This window comes from Siphateles boraxobius, unplaced genomic scaffold (genome assembly GCF_051911475.1).
Source record: "Siphateles boraxobius isolate OS27281-9 unplaced genomic scaffold, OSU_SipBor_1 12, whole genome shotgun sequence".
Taxonomy (NCBI): Eukaryota; Metazoa; Chordata; class Actinopteri; order Cypriniformes; family Leuciscidae; genus Siphateles; species Siphateles boraxobius.
In genome coordinates this window covers 18,434,631-18,455,031 of record NW_027508722.1, presented here as the reverse complement: position 1 = coordinate 18,455,031, position 20,401 = coordinate 18,434,631, and the positions used below count along the sequence as shown (strand labels likewise).

The following is a 20,401-nucleotide window of genomic DNA, read 5'->3' as shown; positions in this document are numbered from 1 at the left end:
AAATAGAATGTATGGAACAACCAAAGACGACCGTGTTTTGTTTTATTTGATTAATAGTATTATAATATTGGCAAAATAAATAAATGTAGATTCCTTACCACCTCCCTCTCCCCACTCCATTTGTTATATTTATAAAATGAATTTTTAGAAGCCCTTGCTAACATGTGCAGTCATTTTTTCCCCCTAAATTTATATATTAATCTTTTCTGATTTGGTCTGGTTCTGATGTTTTGAGCCTTTCATGTCAGTTTCTAGTTGTAAATTGACTGTTTATGTTGACTGTTATGACATTCTGTTTATATGTTTATAACATTCTGACTGTTGTATTCAACTATCCCCTTTCAAGAATAACATGAAAAAACCAGAGACCACCTTCTGACGTCATCCGTGTGTTTTTATTATGAATTTTTTGAACAGGTTGTTTCTTCAGACGGTTATCAGTAACAATCAATCCATATAATCCATGTCATTGTGTCTATAAGTATAGTTAATTGTCCCAATGGTAACCATTGAAATAATATAGCTTATTAATGCAAATTTATCCATTCTTAATATCACACTGCAAAAACAACAGGCCTTTATTTACTGACAGGTTTCCACTGTACACTAACACAGACAGAGAAATAGTCACAGGAAAAGGGAGGCAAGTGCGAGCTGGAATGAGGAAGGGTTGGCACAGTTGTACATTCAAAAAAAAAAAAAAAAAAAAAAGCAGTGGCAGTATCTAAAGAGTGTAAGGATAGAAAGGAAGGGGGAGAAAAGATTGAGGGAGGATGATGGCAGAGTGGGAGTGTTTAGGCATTACAATAATGTGCCTTTCTGTTTCACTGTGAATCAGATATTAACAAGTTTTAAATTACACAATTGAACACACAAATAAATAGACATTCATCAAGCCAATCATTACCGCTCTTATTACTAATACTATTATTGTCATTGTCACTGTATATTACCAGTAGAGATATTAGAAAAAAATTCCTAGCCTAGCTTATCTGAAAGTGCAAAGACTGAAAAGTAACGCAAATAATGAAACAACAAAAAATGATAATAATAGTAGTAGTCATTTGTATTTACACACATTTAAGTACAATCAAATCTGCCCAGGTTGAGCTAACATTCTGATACAGCAGAGGGCATTGCACTGTACTGTGTTTTTCGTGAGGTTGTGAGAAGAGGTGCACAAAAGATTTGTGTGTGCGTGCGTGCGTGTGTATTGTGACGCTTAAAAGAAAGCACTTGCATACCTAGCTGCAGTCTATCACTATTACGAAACACCTTTACTGACTAGTCCTTTATATCTGTACATGTGAATTTGTTCAAGGAATGTATCAAGAGACAGATTGTGCAGAGGAAATACAGCTTTTGAAGTCGTTTTGTACTTAGACATTATATTAGTTACAAAAGGCTGTAATTTGAAACATTCTGGGTCAATTAGTTTATACCAGTTAACAATTAGTGTTTTCCTTATGTTTAATACAGTGTTGTGAGCACATCAATTGGAAAGGTTGTAAGATGAATGAACATAATTGTGCCATTAATAAATATTGGGATCTGATTCGAGAGTGGTGACTAGGGAATGCTTTGTGCATTGTGGGAGCGTACATTCCAGAGAGAAGCATTGCATTCACAGAGGCTGAGATCCTATAATTGTGTCACAGATGTTTTTGACACTTTTTTCATTATCTTTGATGGTGTGTCTGTGTGTGTATATTCCTGTATTTTAAATTAGTGGGAGGAGTTTTAGGATGTGGGCATGGCTAATTGGCTTAGTAGCGTCTGGGGGCGGAGTCTCTTCCCTCTTTCTTGATGATGATTCGTTGGTCATCACTGGTATCACCGGGCGAATCCACTACTTCTTCCTCATCATCACACTCTCCTTCAATATCTGTTGCAATGCCCATGCGGTTCTCGTATGTCTAAGAGAGAGAATACAAAGAGAGACGTGTAAGATACATCACACATATCAGTAATAATGCGCGATACACAGTGCAAAAGTAGATTTCTGAAGGATGATGTAACACTGAAGACTCCATCAAGGGAATAAATGACATTTAGAAAACAGTTATTTTAAATTATATTTCACAATAATAGTACAGTTTTTTTTCAGTATTTTCAATCAAATAAATGTAGCCTTGGTGAGCATACAGCATTTGTTTTTCTCATAAATATAACAAAAAAATCACAGACCCCAAAAATTTGAACAGCAGTACATATATCTACTTTTGGATTCATACCTCCATTGGGTTCACAATGATGGTGAGGGCCGAATCATCCCATTGGTTACTGCCCTCTTTGCCTCCGCCCCTTGCTCCGTCACCACGACGGTGGATGGAACGGATGCGGAAGACTCCAAGAATCACCATGACAACCAAGAAACCTACGCACACCATGATGATGACAGTTGCAGCTCCTGGAACAACTTTACGCATGAGGAGAGAGAGAGACAGAGACATTGTGTTTATTCTTTATAGTTTATACTTTTTTAAAGGGTTATATCATGAGGAATAAAACTGAGATGAATGATTTTATTATACTATTACAATATACTGTAAGTTTCAAAACTCAAAACTCTTGCAGTAAAAAAAGACAATTTAGTAACATTATAAATTTACCTTAAGAGCTTAAATAACCCTTTAATACCTTTACTAACCATTTACTCACTTTTAATCCTATTTTACCTAGGATAAAAATTAGATATATCAGTAAATATTTGTGTTTACATATTTCAGACATGTACCTGAGTTGCGGTGTGGGTTGGGGAGTGTGTGTCCACTCAGTTCTCCAGTGTGATGGGATGGGTGGAGGAACTGCTGCTGAGACGCCAGCAGGTGAGACGGATGGTACAGACTGTCCAGAGAATGCAGGAAGTTCACCTGAGCAAGACAAAGACAGTGAGATTGTGTGTTAATTATGCATCGACATTAAGAGTGTGAACTTTCGATGGTGTTCTTTGTCAAGAAGTGTGTGTATTAGGTTAATGTGCTGTAGGTCAGGCTGAAGGATCAGTGGTGTTTATTACTTCCAGCGTGAGCTCGTTGCTGGTGTACCGGCCGTTCATTTCTGAGCACGACAGACGGAATCTTCTTTCAAAACGAGCAGAGCCCTTTGCTAAGCGATAGCGAATGGAGCGCAACACATCCTCATACACAGAGATAGACTCCGCTCCTGAAAGAGAGAAAAGGAAGGATTAAAGAATGTTTCCTGTGAAATAAATAAGAATGAGTTCATTATGTGTTTCTGACATTTTAACAAAATTATCTTTGTTAAAGCTACAAAAGTGATTTTCTCTTTTGTTGTTTGATTAACATTGGTGACAAGCATCTCTGGGTATATAAGGCTGCTGTCACTTTACGACTAAAGCAAGGATCCAATATAATGATACGCATGCGTTTTCTTACTCAATTGTTTACAACAAAAAACCGACTGTGTTTACGAGGAGACTCACCAAAACAGGCATTTTGACACAGAAAACAACGCATGAGTTCCATTATTTTTGTGCTTGATGCTTAAACTGACAGGACTTAATCCACAAGCAAAAAAAAACATTCACTCTATGATGGATAAACTTTGCAATTAATACGCGAATCAAACACGTTCCTACCCAGGGAGCAGCTGATCCCTAAACTTGACATCGCACATCCGCTGCTAAAACTTGACATCGCACATTCCGCTGCTAAAACTTGACATCGCACATCCGCTCCTAAAACTTGACATCGCACATTCCGCTGCTAAAACGAAGTGCAGCCTTAATTAAAAAGACATCAACAAAAATCTTACTGACCCCAAACTTTTGAACGATAGTGTACATGATTTTCATTTACATGGTGCGTTCATGTCCTCCTGGGAAGTTCGTATTTAGAAGGTGGGAACTTTCGTCGGAGTAAGATGGCGGAGTACTTTCTCTTGATTAAATACACAAAAATATAGCAAGGTTCTTAAAATCTACTTCCAGAAAATGAAGAACAAGGAATGTGTATCAGGTGTGTTTTGCTTTTTTATGTTTTTAATTAATTTATGAAGACACTGTAAACTTTATTGTTATATTATAATGCTGTCATATTCTGTGCAGGCAATTAGCTTACTGCGCTGTAAATAGAAAAGCCTGACAATATCCCTGCTAAATACCTTTAAGTATTGTGGTATTCCGCCATGTTTTTCACTGACACGCCCACAATTCGTACAGATCGGGGCTTGAAGAAAATCCCAAGCTTCCCACTGGTATTTACGACATTGTGGTGGCAATTTTGCAAGCAAGCAATTTTGCGTTTAAAAGACGTCTAACAGCCGCCCAAACACAGCCCTAACGTCTAGGCTAAAACAAGACAAAAATTTGGGCTGTCAGTGAAAACTATAGCCCAAGAATAGAAGCACAGGCTACCCATAGAACATGTCAAAGAAATGAAACCAAACACCTTGTAATCACTATCGACTTGGCTTACAGGATGGAATATTATACAACTCGCAAGTTATTTTGGCAAAAACGACATTTTACCAAATTCAAGATTATTTTGGTTAGAAGTGTGTTACTCATAGCCGGACTATATCAGGTCTATAGTTAATCTAGACGGTGAAATGACAGCTATTGCAAGATCTTGACGACATGACTTGAACACACCAACAATCCTAAAAGTACCCGGACACTAAAGTAACACTTAAACAGGTATAAATGTTTTAAATTATTTAATAAAATATTCAACCAAGTGACATTTATTTTGAAGAAGCACAAAAACTAGCACAATAGCACAAAACACTATTCATGCAAAATATTTGTTATGTTTCAATTTCTAAAAAAATTTATATACATTGTTCAAAATTAAGACAAACTTTATTGCAAGTGATGGCAATGTAAGCTGTTAAGTTAAGGATGAAAAATTACCAGTGATGGCGATGTAGGCCGTTGTGTTGATGATGTCCAGCCCTCTCTCTCTTAACGCATCCATGTCAACCAGAAGCTCCTCCCTTTCTGGGTTTAGTTCCTCCCCCAAGGGCTGGACTTCACATCCATCCAGAGTATGAGCCACAGCATCTGACATCAGTGCTGATAGAGACAGAAAAAGACTGAATAACTCTCTAGCGTTTGGCCATAACACTGAAGTGAGAGGAGAGCAAAGTTCTGTCTCCTGCATTGCACAAGCTTAAAGTTACAGATAACAGAATGAGTATAGGTTAACCTGTAAGCAGATAAACAATTCCATTGCTAGTTTTGCTCACAATTTCTATAGACAGACAACGCTTGCATACTAACTTGCAAATATCTGATGATTGATCTTGACTTCTGTAAAAGAAAGTCCATCTATGCTGCACCACCTCCAGACAAAACCAAAACATGCTCATAGACTGCAAATCTTTTGTTCTTAGTTATTCATCAAGTTGAGCCTCTTGGCTATTACAGGGTCTGATGTAGAGATCATTTTCCAGAAATAAATGAAAATAATCTATTTAGTTAAAAAAACCCATATAGAGGTCATCCATCAAGCTGTGGGTTCACAGTTTTAGGTGAGATGTTCAAAGCTTACCCCCTCCTTCCATGCCCTGAGCAGCTGTGTTCACAGCATGAGACAAGGAGCAGACGATACGGAGCTCAGGAAACAAGGGAACCCCTTGAGGACCCTCAAATTCAGCAGCTGGTCGAGCCAGGTGGGGTCCCACCCCAGACAGAGAGATCTGCGGGGCGTCAGGCTGGAGCACGACCAGGTAACCCTCCAGCTGTCTGAGAGAGAGACAGCTCTCTTCACTGAAACACCTGCAGAAGGACAAAGAGAAGTGTGATGATATAAACTGAATATTTAGATACTTGAGAATAAAGTATCAAATATTTTGTGTCATTTTGCTGGAATGCTTTATGATTATGATATGTTAAAAGCTAACACATTTTATAATGCTTTAGGCTGATTTGTCTTCTATAATAATGTCATATTTTTATTTGGTCTTTTTTAAGTAATAAATTATTGATCTACACCACCATTCATAACTTGGGTTACATTTTTTTTTAGATTTTTGAAGGAAGTCTCTCATGCTCAACAAGGTTGCATTTGTTTGATCAAAAATACGGTAAAAACAGCAATATTGTGAAATATTATTACAATTTAAAATAACTGTTTTCTATTTTAATATATGTTGAAAAGTAATTTATTTCTGTGATGGCAAAGCTGAATTTTTAGCATCATTACTCCAGTCCTCAGTGTCACATGATCCTTTAGAAATCATTCTAATATGATGATTTGCTGCTCAAGAAACATTTATTATTATTATCAGTGTTGAATACATTTGAAATGTATTTTTTTTTAAACAAATTAAAAGTCTTTACTGTCACAAATCTTACTGACCCAAATTTTTAAATGGTAAAATATATATGATTCATTGTTATTAATAAATAAAAAAAATCAGTATGTTATATTGTTAATTAATACTTGATTGTGTGGCAGTATTCACGCTTCTGTATTTAGAAATGTGTCCCCATATGTTTATGTGAATATGTGCCAATTGATATGTTCATTGTGAGCAGCTGGTAGCATTTTTTGTTGATGCTACAGCTGCACACCACGACCCCATGACTTGATATCTCAACATCTTTACAGCTTTTCTTCACTCTTTACTTGACAAATGATTATTTCATCTCCTTTTCTTTAATTTCAGCTTTGGCAGTTGAACACAAACTAACCTACTTGTCCACTGCAGTAAATTGACAAAATGACTAATAATATTGAGTTTAAATTCATAAGACTTTAGATATGTTAGTTAATTTGAAATGCTGAAGAAAGATCACTATTTCAGCGTGTGGGTTGTCATGTACCTCACCTCAGAGAGGTGGTGAGTTTGAGCGGACGGACACCAGGGGTGGCAAATCGTAGAGAGTTCCTGTATGTCACCTGCTGGACAGCACGGTTGAAACTTTCAATGTCGTCTCCCTCTAACACCAGTACAGACTGGCTAGGGTTCACATGCACCTGAGGAAAATAAACTAGGGTTAGTAAAATAAAAAAAATTAGCTTGTTTAAATGTTACAGGAATTTTCCAGGTTAAATGCAACTTAAGGTCTATTGACAGATTACTACAGAAAACAATTTTGCATCTCAGTTAGACAAAAAACAAACCAGAACATTTATAGTAGTGCATTTAAAAATAAATGGGGAAATGGGCCTTTGGGAAGAAATCTGGGCTGTGTTATGGGTAAAAATGTAAAGTTATCAAACTTTAAAGCTGCAGTCTGTAGTTTTTCCTCTTTGTCGCCGTCTCTGTTCGAAATCTGCAATTGCAGTTATTTGCGGAATTATCAACTACGTGGGTTGTGCCTCACTGTCATTCAGAATCACAGATTCTACTTTTTGGAATTATGAACAAAGCAAGAATTTTCACTGGAAAATGTCTTCTTAACAAGTAACATCCACTTTTGTTCTGAACAACTAAGGGGAAAAAAGCATTGCAGTAAATCGCGCTGATTAAATCTAACGATTGCTTTTCATATCACGTCAAACCGTGCAAATTATACTTTGTTCTCAAATTGTTAATGTTAACAACATCAGCATTGTGTGACTACATTTAATGCCCTTCCGATATTTGTCCTTGTTTTCACATGCAATTGGGTTACAGTAAGGCCCGGTTACAGTCTCTTTTTTTCTGTAGCCACTCCGAAGTGTTTTGCATTTTACAACGGGTGAATCTCCAGTTGTCACTGGTGATTGTAGTTTGAACCTTTCTGGATCCGCCATCAATCTGATGTTTAATTATATCAAGTGCTGTGAGAAAAGGCTATAAATCTCCACCTCCAACATCCTCACACGCAATAACACCTACTAGCCGAGACGCTTTCTTTATGTGTACAGATGTGACGTATTGACGCAAAGACATGCTCGAATTTCCCGCAGATATCCACCAGTGCTACTGGAATTAGAAACATTATTACAAGCTTACCGTTTTGAATCGAGCAAGCAGATAGTTTTGAACACTGGCTGGTTATGTACTTGCTCAAAAAAAATGTTTGGATCATTTTTAACCCAAAAAAGTTACGGACTGGAGCTTTAAGTTATAATTTGAATGTACCTTCATGCCTGAGCCCAAAGTCTCAAGGTCTCCGAAATCAAGGCCCTCTCGACAGGCATACAGGCACTCCACTACACTGTGTGGCTCCACATTTCCTGGACGCACTGTTACTCCTGACAAAAGCCCTTTGTAACCACTGACAAACTTCCCTGTGGACCAAAATAAGAAGATATATAAATATGAATCGATACAGACTCTTAAGAACATTAAACACATGCTGGCATTTAACTGAGTATCTCTATTGATCCCAGAAAGCTCATGAATAACACATACTTGCACACCCTTATCCACACACAAACATAGGCATGTTCTCCTGGTGTGCACCTCACCTGTGTCTTTACTCTCTGGCATGGTGTTGTTCACAATGTCTTTCGATTTCTCTTCTGGCTCTATAGGGAGGAATAAGGGAAAGGAAGTAAATAAAAAACTGTATTCATTCATTTTTAAGGAATAGTTCATTTCAAAATAGAAAGAACTGTCATTCTTCACTCACATACGTCATTTGAAATCTACATTAACGTTCAAAAGTCTTTAATGCTCCCCATAGCTGCATTTATTTGATCAAAAATATAGTAAAAAAAAAGTAATATTGTGTAATATTTTAAATTAACTATTTGCTATGTTAATGTATTAAAATTCATATTTAATGTTATAAACTGTATTTAAACCATATATCTAAAAATTATATATAAATGTATATGATATGAAAATAATAAATTGCTCTACAGTTAAAAAGTGTTTTCTATTTTATTATACGTTAAAATGTAATTTATTAAGCCGAATTTTCAGCATCATTACTCCAGTCTTCAGTGTCACATGATTCTTCAGAAATCATTCTAATCTGCTGGTTTGGTGCTCATTAAAGATTTCATATCATCATCAATGTTGAAAACAGTGATGCTTAATATTTTTGTGGAAACAGAATTGATTTTATTTTTTAAAGATTACCATTAATGAAAGTTCAAAAGAACAACATTTATTTGAACTGTATTTATTATAAATCTTTTGTAACATTATTAATGTTTTTACTGTGACTTTGATCACTTTAATGCATCCTTGCTGAATTACAGTATTCATTTCTGTGAAAAAAATCGGAACACTTACACATTTCCATCGGGGCAGCCGTAGTACTTTATAAAAGAAAAAATACTAAACACTCAAAATAGTGATGATAGTAATGAAATATAAGAATCTTGGGTTCGAGAGCAAAAGTAGTGATGTCTAAGAATCTTTTACCAATATTTACCAAAAAAAGTAACTGTATATGAATATGAAAAGGTAAGATCAGCTGTTTTAGCAGGCTACTATTTTTAGACACCTACGTACGTGTATGGCTCATAGACGACCTTGGGACTGAGAAAACATACTGTGGGTGCACAGTTTACCTCTTAAGAAAATGATGGACCATTTTTATATTTTGCTACTAATAAAAACAAATAACACATAATTTAATAATCAAAACTCTCATTATGAGCACAAAACAAAGTAAACAAGTAATTTTAAAGTTTTTGGTATCTCTAAATAATTTTCCAAATTGTAATATTGTTTATTATGAAATGCTCTTAATATGCTGATTAATGTATGGAAAAAATCAAAACGTCTAAAGGAGGGATTGTTCACCCAAAAAATGCAAATTCTGTCATTATTTACTCACCCTCAAGTTGTTCCAAACCTGTATAAATGTCTTTCTTCTACTGAACACAAAAGAAGATATTTTGAAGAATGCTGGTAACGAAACAGTTAATGTACACCACTGACCTCCATAGTATTTTTTTTTCCTACTATGGAAGTCAATGGGGTCCATCAACTGTTTGGTTACCAGCATTCTTCAAAATATCTTCTTGTCAAAAACCTGACTTAGATAAACGATCTGAGTCATCTGTATGACAGATAAAAAATAATCGTATTCGCTGCATTCTCGTTTTCTGCTGCATTCTAGCAAAAATATCTATTTTGCTGCTCACCGTTTCTGACACTGTTGTTAAAATAACCGCGTCATCTGCAGCTCTTTAATGTGGCACTTAACATCTTAGCAGGAGAGAGAAGCAACCCGCACAGAGCGGAAAACAATTAAGTGCATTTGGCTCTAGATAGAAATATTAGAGGATGTATCGCTGAAAGATTATTACTGTAAACAACCTTGAGCGCTTGCGGTGTGAAGCATTCTGTTGTTTTGACGGGCTGCTCACTTTAATCTGCTGAAACTGTAAAATTGTGCATTTATGTCCAGCGGTCCAGATGGAACCAAGCCGGGGTCCGGAAACGGACCATTGTCCGCCATTTGAATACCGCTGTTCTAAAGCTTCTGAAGACATACACATTCCATTTAGGGATTAATGCACCACTTTTGTTAATTAGGATGCATGTTAGATACAAACTTTGGTGGAGGTGAAAATTATCAGTGTAATAATGCCTTCAATTTTGATTGGTTCAGAAAACTTCTATTTCTATATTTCTTTGATGCCCCTGTTCAACATGAACTGGTTTTATATGGCTAAAGCGGCGTAACAATAACAAGTTCTACAATTTATTTTTATTTTTATAATCACTGCTCATGGTTTGAAATGACATGAGGGTGAGTAAATAATGGCATACCTCAACTGTCATTATTAGGCTAACTATTACTTAAAGCCTCAGCTCAGTGTCAAAGCATTATCTTAAGAGGTGATGAACACAAACTAGGTGACCCAGTAAGCAGAACAGAGGGAGATTGAAAGCCTGAGCATCTTTCTACCACACACACTCTAAATGAGAGCCACAGTGTGTAAGAACGGTTCTGTTTAGCTAAATAATATATGAGTCTATTAATAGCTGAAACACACAAAGTCTCAAAAAAGAACAGTACTTCAGATTTCTGCTCCTACTACAGTACACCAGATTCCACCTACTGCTGATATCTTCACACCAATTGAAGATTTATCACATATGACTAATTTTAAAATTACCCCAGCATGCTCCGATGACCAGCCGTTGGTGTGGTGCGGGGTTGGGGATAGCTCCGTTGTCATGGATGAGTGCAGGGTCAAAGGTCACACCATCCACATATAGTGTGACAGAGGGAAACTGCACACTAAGGGACAGGTGATGCCACTCACTGTCACACACCTATCAGAGACAGAAGTCAAAGTTCAGCTAAGCTCTGAACACGTGTACACATCCAGATGTGTGTTTGTATGATGCAAAACAAGATATCTCTATTAGTTCCTGTCACAGACTGTGTGTGACAGAATTCAAGTAACAGAGATTTGCATTCACGGTTAGTTTACCTGTTCCAGTTTCCAAAGGAACTTGACGGGTCTTGCAGCGGACACATCCGGCCAATAGAAGAGAGAGAGACGACAGCCATGTACCGATAAAGAGTAATGAGAGAATGTGTCATCTGGAAATGAGATCATAACACTGTTTAGTATAGCAGCTCAAATATGACCAGGGATGCCAAAGTTACTGGTACTTCAGTGCTAAGTTTCATGATCAAAAATGATCTTGGTATTAATGTAAACACATCTGATATTTGTTTAAATACATTTCCATTGTTGTAATTTCATTTTTTAAATTTAATTTTAATATGTACCCTACCGTACAAACATTTGGGGTCTGTAGGATTCAAATAAATTAATACTTCAATACTAATTCAGCAAGGATGCAGTATATTGATCAAAAGGGGCAGTAAAGACATTTATAATGTCACAAAAGACTTCTATTTCAAATAAAAAATTCTGTTCTTTTGGAAAAAAAAATTATTCCACAAAAATATTAAGCAGCCCAACTGCTTTCAGCTTTTCAACATAATAATAAGAAATGTTTCTTGAGCACCAAATCATCATATTAGAATGATTTCTGAAGGATCATGTGACACTGAAGACTGGAGCTGAAAATTCCGCTTTGCCATCACAGGAAAAAAATAAATTTGAAAATATATTAAAATAGAACACAGTTCTATAAAATTGTAACAATATTTCACAGTTTTAATGCATTTTTAATATAAAAAATGTACAGGCCCCAAAATTTTTGAACAGAATTAAAACTTTTTAAATAAAAGAGTGTGAACAACATTTCTTTTTTCAGTGGTATTGAATTTTACTGGCACTAGTATCGACTACCGAAATGTTGGGATGATGACAAAGCTAGCACAGACTGACCATTCTTTACAGTGCTGCAGACAATAGTCTCCTCCTCTTTACGGGTTCCCCTCGCCTGATTGGCCGGTGGTTGAGTGCTGGCACCTCCTCTTCGCATCCAGAGCTGCAGGGTGAAGTGGTCGCCGGATACTGCTGAAGCAACCGAATCAGGTACTACAGCAACATGGGTGGAGCCATTGAAGGAGAAGACCAGGGATGAATCAGAGGATGGTAGAGTCGGTAGCGCGGCGGTCCAATTGGTTGCAGGGGATGGAGGTGGAAGGAGGTCGACTTCACCCCTCACAGCACCTGAAAATGTTAAAAGCCAACACATTCTTGATTTGAAAACAAGGCTGGTGTCAGCAAGAACTATGGAATTATGGAGTAAACCCTAATTTGAAGGGATTTGAATCCTGTTGCTAATCTGAGGAGAACGGAATGATTTAGGACATTTTCCCATCTGCTCTAAATGAGATGAACAGTTGGGCGACAGAGAGCACAACAGATAAACTCCAAAGTCCTCAATTTTCAGTCCGCTAATCATGTCTAATCCTAATGAACAAGGGTCTGCCATCATTAAATTCAAACTGTAGACAATTTATCAAAAAAATTAAAAAAATTCCCAGATCAGGAAATTTATACTATTTACACACGTACCACAGAGTCTGCGCACAGATCGATCGGAGTAGCTGTCCCTGTCACAGCCCTTCCCAATATGACCCGTCTGAAGCTCAACAGTAGCCTGGATGTTCCAAACCGTCTCCTCGCAGGTCTCCAAGTGCAGGTTCGGAAAGAGAGGGATACTGCCGGAACCAGGAGTATACTCAATGCGCTTTGTCCATCCTGTGATTCAAACACACACATATAATAATACAAAATAACATATGCTGAGACATAACGTTGTCCATTTTCAATAATGTTGAATTCATAGCCAAATTTTTATAATTAAATACATTTAAAAATAATTACCGATCCAGCCTGGCTTGCAGGAAGGTTTGACTGTGACTATTACTTGAGCATCAGCCTGAGCTCGATTCTTCCCACAATCAAATGCAGTGACCCAGAAACTGTGGACACGCTGGCGTTTGGAGTCCAGTGGCTCAGTGTTCTTTATGTTCCCTTGATTTTTAAGAGATAGAAAGAGGTTGATTTATATGGCTAGATAGGCACATAGAATGTTACAATATTTGAAAGCCAGAGGCTTTGGTGACTGATTGGAAATTATAAAACAGATTGACTACTGTCAGGGACACTGAGCATATTGTAAAGAAAGCAAAAGATTCAAAAAATGAGAGCAAAAACAAACAAAGCAATGAAAGATGACAGCGACAGGTGAAGGCCCACAGTTAACTGGAGGAGAGAGAGAGAGAGAGAGAGAGAGAGAGAGAGAGAGAGAGAGAGAGAGAGAGAGAGAGAGAGAGAGTAAAAGAACAATATTGAAGTGGCACAATAAATAAAAGGATGTTCACACTGTGGTGTCTGGTACAGCCTGAGTCTGACTGACCCAAATTACGAAACCAAATCACACACATTACAGCAGAAAAATCTGCAAAGTCATGGCTTAAAGGAGGACTTCTCTTCCTTGTTCGCCTTCCTCTTTGTATCTTTCTCCCTTGTTTTGTTTTCTTTCCATTGGCCAGTTCCTTCTTCATCAGCATTTGTCATGTTACAAAATGTCGGCTATTGATCGCCTCCCCCCAGTCTGTCAATGGGTGCTCTGATCTGCATTGAATGATCAGGAAGGGTCACTATCCCTCAGTCTCACTGCAGGAACTGGGATGTTCAGAGAACTTGGATGTTACCCTAAAAACCAGCTTAACACTGAGATGCCACCTCATTTTTGAGATAAACAATTATTTGGAACAATTGTATAAAATGACGATCTTCATGGGAAGGATTATAATATTATATATTACAATAATATTATGGAGGTGAATGTAAAGCAGTTTTAGGCAATTTTATCACCATCATCAAAATTAAATAATTTTAATCAAATGTGTCTTAAATAAAAAAAGCACATCTCAAAGTAATAATTTTGTCACTTTAATAATATTACACTATTAATAATGCTCAATAATTTTCACATTAATATGTGGACCTACATTATAATTATCCTGAACTAAGGTAAAGTTCACCCACAAATTAATATTCTGTCATTATTTAGTCATTCTGCAGAACACAAAGGAAGATATTTTATAAAACTAAACAGACCACTGACTTCTATTGTATGGACAAAAATACTGACATTCATTTTTTTAAACAAAATCTATCTTCTTTTGTATTTTATGTCCACAGAAGAAATAAAGTCATACAGGTTTAAAAGGTTATAAAGGAAAATGATACAGATTTGTCATACCTTTAAATCCTTTTTATAAAAATATGTTGATAGCTAGTAAAAAACAGCCTTCACCAACATACTTCAGAGAAAAACATGTTAATCATGCTTTTAAAAGATTTAATTGTTCAATTCAGTCCAACAGTTTCTTTTTATTTCATAACTAGAGTTAAATTGCTTTCAACCTCACAGCCTTGATCAAATCTTGTATAGAAGCTACTGGTGACAGTGTAAACCTTTAATTCATGTTAAATTTTAATCATCAACCTGGAGATTAAATAGATATTAGTTTGAAATTAAAGACATCAAAACTTAAAACACCAGACTAAAATATAGAACAACATTGTATTAAAACAGGTTTGCAGTTAGTTCTCACCATCGTTATCAATGGTGAAAGGGACGTTGGGTGTGATGATGTCATAGAAGCAGATCTGGCTGTACTGGGGGGAGCAGTCGGCATCCACGGCTTCCACCCGCACAATACGATCAAACAGACGACCCTCAGGCACAGACGCCTCATACCGACGCTCCACAAAGACAGGAGAGAATTCGTTCACATCATTTACACGAACGTGCACGGTGGCCCTTGGGGAAAAAAAGGGTTAAGAGTGCAATTTAGAATCCAAAATGGATGACGACAACAGTTTTTTTCATTTTTCAACTTGCAAAACCCAGGAAAAAAATCTCTTACTTATGGGATTTCTTGCTGTTGGTGCCGTCAGGACCTTCACCGCAGTCATACGCCTGGATGGTGAAGCTGTGCTCCTTCTGGCTTTCACAGTCCAGAGGCTCCTTGGACCGAACCAGACCTTCTCCAGTGGAGCGGTCCAACACCACAGCTTCAAACTGTGCCGAACCAGAACCACCTGGTCCGTTATGAACCCTAAACCCACAGATCTCCCCTAAAAAAAAGAGAGAAAGAAGTCTGCACTGATTACATTTGAATAAAATATATTTGTACGTGACAATCCTTTACCAAAATCCTAATTTAAAGTGCCATTACCACACAAGTGAAAAAACATTAATGTGTGAAATTATGTGAAAAGGGCTGCTGAGTGTTCTTCTGGAAGTAAACACTTGTCTGTCTTCAGGAAGTGCTGTCACAAATGACACGGCACTGTGAATGTTAGCTCAGCCTGCGGAGGGGGAGGTCTGTCAGCCTTAATCCCTGTGTAATTCATGTAATTTGTGTAAACATAACATGTAATTACTGCAGTACTGAACTAGCTGCAAGAAGCTTCAAAGTTACTCCCTCTCCTTCAAAATAACCCTTGCACCAAACCCCTAACTAGACCCTGTCAAGTGGAAGAACACTAGTAAAATGATTATGCACAACTATTTCCGTTTCACACTTTAGGCGTAAAAGATTATAACTACCGACTAAAGATGCGAATTCATCATTGTTCTGTGAATTTTCAGGAGTGAAATCCAGGCGTTTTAATAGGAATCTATGCAGTCAAGTATTTCATGTGAGGGCGATAGATTTCCCCAAGCTGATTTTGCAATGGTTTCAAGTTGGTCACATGGATTCGCTGCGTTGACCAACAGAAAACTGCTTGGTTTGAATGTGACATCTGTGTGAGCTGTGCTATTGACAAAAAAGACAATGGATCTTTTTTGCCCACTAAACTTTGCTAATGTAACCTCACGTGGATTAATCATCACAGCATACAACATAAGTAAACGTGCAACATTATCAGCATCTTTACCTGCATAGTGCAGCGGTGCGTCTTTATCCAGGGCGAACAGAGGAGGGTTGAGGAGGACAGTGTTGTCGTTTTCCATTACGATCCCTTGGTACTCCGTCTCGATCCATGGCTTGTGTTTATTGGCTGAGAAAAAACAATCACAAAAGCAAAGGACAGGTGTGAGAGACACAGGAACAAACTGTGATTCAGAACAAACGGCTATTTTTTTTCTGACTAGACTATTTATAACACGGCGTTATGAAGGTGAGTGAGCAGAGGTTCAAAGATGGACACAAGCAGACCAAGTCGAAGGAATGTGCAACTAATAAAAAAGTTGTGCTGAAATACATAAGTGGCATATGGTGCAATGGTTCGGCCAGCTGTACGTATGCATAACACTTGCACATTAAGTTATAAACATACCCATATGGGGATCCACCAAAACTATGTGACGGACACACGCAAAACACACACAAACACACACAAAGAATGATATGCATCGCTGATTTGCAGAGTAATTAGAGATGTTTGGCCTGATCGCACACTGTGAAGTATACTGCGCCTATCACTCAAACACAGACAGAAAGATCTCTGTGAACGCTCAGAGAAGGACCGAACCATGCAAACCTACATCAAACTCCCTGAAAATTAGAAATCTTCCAACAATAAAGGCGACCCGCTGGCCTGAGGTCTTTCTGGTCGGTGTGGCATTGCTACTGAAAATCTTACATTCATTATCTTGAACTTCCCATGTTATGCCTTGACTCAAACGTTTGGTTTTCTGTGATGTATTTTGCATTATTGTTGCAAATTCCACAGATTTGTCAATGAGATAATGATATCTAGCTTGTCTTAAAAACATAAGTATGTGTTGAAAACTGCAAACCTATCATATTATTGCATGTGTATGCCATTGTTTTCCAATGCGTTTTATTTATGGAGTGTTGGTGTTACATTATAGGTTTATAACTTCAAGCTTATTGCAATTTTCTTGTAATACATTCAATTTGAATTTTGGGGTCAGTAAGTAAAAAAAAAACACTTTAAAGTAAAAAAATATAATGTTTTTTACATAGTAACAAATTGTAACAATTTCTATTTCAAATAAATGCTGGTTTATTAAACTTTATATTGAGTAGCATAATTTACATCAAATTTACTCTGATTTACGTCAAAGAATCCTGAAAATCATAGTAGCAAAAAAAAAGCATTAGGAAGGATTTCTAAGGGATCATTTGACATTGAAGACTGGAGATTTGCCGTCACATGATTCAATTCCATTTTACAATATAATAAAATAGAAAACAGCTATTTTAAATAGTAACAATATTTCACAGTATTACTGTTTTTACGGTATTTTTTCTCATATACATGCAGCCTTAGTGAGCAACTGGGCATAAGAGACTTCAACAAAACCATTAAAAATCTTACTGATCCCTACATTTGAATGGTAGTGAATATGTATATTTTAAATATATCAGTATACTATAAATGTAAACAAATATCAATTTAATTAACTTTTTTTTTAAACTAAAACATAGAAATGAATAAAAAATTAATATTTCACGAGTTCGCACTAACATATAATCATATATAGTCAAAGTCCCTTTAATAATTCTGTAGTCTTTGATATAGTATATAGAATATGCACATTTGGCGTGCAGTCCGAACCCAGAGTATGCCCCCCACCCCCAGCCCCCATCCCCCCATCCCTGGCTGGGATAGGAATAATCGAGAGGAGTTGGGGTGAGGGATGCTGGAAAAGGGATTGCGATTGGTTGTGCCAGGAAAAATGTTGGCAAGGCAAGTAAAAATCATCACTACTCATCCTTATTGAACCCTGCTTGATTAAAATGACTGGTCATATGATAGTATCCTAGTACTAGACAGTGTGCTAACTCAATGCACCAGTCTAGCATGTAAGGATTTTTCATGTGTGGCTGCATGCTGACCACCTCGCTCTCATATTTCAAGTCAGTCTGTGTTTTTTTGCAATTTATCTCTCTACCTATCCCTCTCTCTCCCACCCACACACGCCTGCCTTCCTCCCTCTCATCCCTCACTCAGCCATATAACATTAATCTGGGCATCAGACCACTGGATTACTCCTCGGATTACAGACTGAGAGATGCTTTGCATCTCCTTCCATTTATGACACGTCCCGCTTTCACATACTGACTGACCAGAGCGTTTTTTTTTTAACAACTCTGACAACAGCTGTGACGGAGGATAGATAGAAAGAGCTACGCATGTCTGTGATGACACACAGACGGGAGAAGCATTAGCCGTAAATTAAGAAATACAGCATCTCTGGTTTCCAACATCTCTAAAATAGCTGAGACAAGAATAGATAAGCTTTCACCCTTTTCTTCAAGGACAAGAGTCGACCTCTCACTCCCTCTCTCTTTCTCACAGAGATCCTACAATATATATCTAAGCATCCTCTCTGTCCTCCTCCAAATTTTGCTCTCCCACCAGTTAGTCTACATATCTCTGTCATTAGCTTTCATCTCTTCACTCCTATCTTCCAGTGTGTCATTCCATGTCTCTTCACTTTCTTCATGTTGTCTCTTCCCATGTCACCTTGAGATGCGGCCTACCTTTTGTGATCTCTACAAAATCTACTATTGTCATTCATACAGAAGGCATATATTGAATAACTGACATGTTTTCATACTTTACAGCAGCAAAATGAATGACTGGTTTCAATCAACATGTGCCGAAAAGCTGCCAACGAAAATGTTAATACACTCATTCGCACTTCATCATCAACACAATGCTTATTGTCAACATTCAAAAGGATGGAGGAGACTGACCTTTGTTGCCATGGGCAACCGAAGTCAAGCAAAAGAGGAGAAAGGAGAGAAAACTCATTCTGGCCATCTGAGGGAGGAAGGAGGGGAAGGACAGAGGGAAATAACATGCATTAACCTGATATAAAGCAGTTTAAGACAGAGGACAGAGGAGAAACAGATAAGCGCAAGGACAGAGACAGAGATTTATCTCCTGGCTTGCATTTCTTTAAACGTAAACATAAAGACTCTGAGGTACATCAATATGATATGTAATGTAACACCATTGACATCATCTTTATGGCCTAGTTCGGCCAAGTAGGTCTGGCTTAAATGTCAATATATATATAGTCCATATTTTCTAGTGACAATCAACAATCAATAAAACCTTGATGTTAAGCGATTTGAGTGCGCGTGAAAGTGAGAAGTCTGCGCATCCTCGTTTACACGCGCATGCAGGTGTATCCTCACGACAGTGCGCGCGGACGCGGATATCACATAGCCAGGTTTGTTAACAGAATATCAAATGTGATTCATTACACATCTCCTCGAATAACATCTGTTTTGAAAAGATGTATATATGCCATTTGCATAGCCTACATAAATATTATTCTTTAAATTAATGAAGATTTAAAATCTGCCAACTTGAAAGACGGGAAGATGTGATATAACCTACTGGTGTTTTAAACGCATTATTAAAATGTTACAGCTAACTCATATTTGTAACACATATGCGACAAACATGAATCGATTTTTCAAGCCTGTAAATGAATTCAAGCGACCTGAAATCACCATATCATTACATATGTACAAGCAGAGAGCAGTTTAGATGGTATTAACACGTCATAAGCGCACAAATCGAATTAGAAATATTATTTAAGGATGAAATGCACGTTACCGTGAGGTGTGAGATGGTACCCTGCTCAGTCTCCTCTAAGCATCCGTCACACACTCACACACCTATGACAGCCTGATGCCCGTCGACACACGAGCACAGCGAACGCAACGGGTGGAGCGATGGGGCCTCCGGTGCCTCACGAAATGATTTGAACTGTGAAAAGAAGTGAACCTGGAAGAATATGAAGATATACTAAGAAACCAATACCCCCGTTTTCGTTGGACGCCGTGAGAAAAAAATACAGTGTTATATCTCCTCCCTCTCGCAGTTTCTTAACCCGCCCACACTGCGTCTCTCTCGCTCTCAGGACTTACCCACGGTAAACGAATTTACAAATCCTACTGCGACGAAGGCTTGGTTCTTAATATTCATAGTGCAACCCTCCGCCATTGGAAGGTCAAAACGTAGTTAATTAATATTCATTGGCCAGGCGTGTTCATTGGAGGATGTTATAGCGGAGTAGTTAATATGCAACAACCAAACCGTTTTTATAGGAAGTTACCAAGCGACATTAACATAAACTATTTAAT

The 20,401-nt window shown here is 37.5% G+C and overlaps 1 protein-coding gene across 4 annotated transcripts; it reads right to left on the bottom strand.

Moving 5' to 3' along the window:
• Positions 1 to 376: 376 nt before the first annotated feature.
• Positions 377 to 20,219, bottom strand: clstn3 (calsyntenin 3). 4 transcript variants are annotated; one of them, XM_077209815.1, is made up of 19 exons: positions 19,872 to 20,219; positions 18,998 to 19,064; positions 16,203 to 16,325; positions 15,185 to 15,395; positions 14,870 to 15,078; positions 13,128 to 13,277; positions 12,816 to 13,001; positions 12,180 to 12,467; positions 11,307 to 11,419; positions 10,986 to 11,145; positions 8,370 to 8,429; positions 8,041 to 8,189; positions 6,799 to 6,947; positions 5,517 to 5,743; positions 4,877 to 5,038; positions 3,020 to 3,165; positions 2,738 to 2,873; positions 2,235 to 2,419; positions 377 to 1,916 (listed from the first exon to the last, which is right to left on the bottom strand). In XM_077209815.1, exons 2-19 carry the CDS (start codon positions 19,062 to 19,064, stop codon positions 1,767 to 1,769), a joined length of 2,871 nt encoding a protein of 956 aa, XP_077065930.1. In that variant the 5' UTR covers positions 19,872 to 20,219; the 3' UTR covers positions 377 to 1,766. The 4 variants fall into 4 exon arrangements, with proteins under 4 accessions (XP_077065930.1, XP_077065931.1, XP_077065932.1 ...); XM_077209816.1 differs by having other exon boundaries at positions 19,892 to 20,003; XM_077209817.1 differs by lacking the exon at positions 18,998 to 19,064 and having other exon boundaries at positions 19,872 to 20,095.
• Between the last annotated feature and the right edge of the window lie 182 nt (positions 20,220 to 20,401).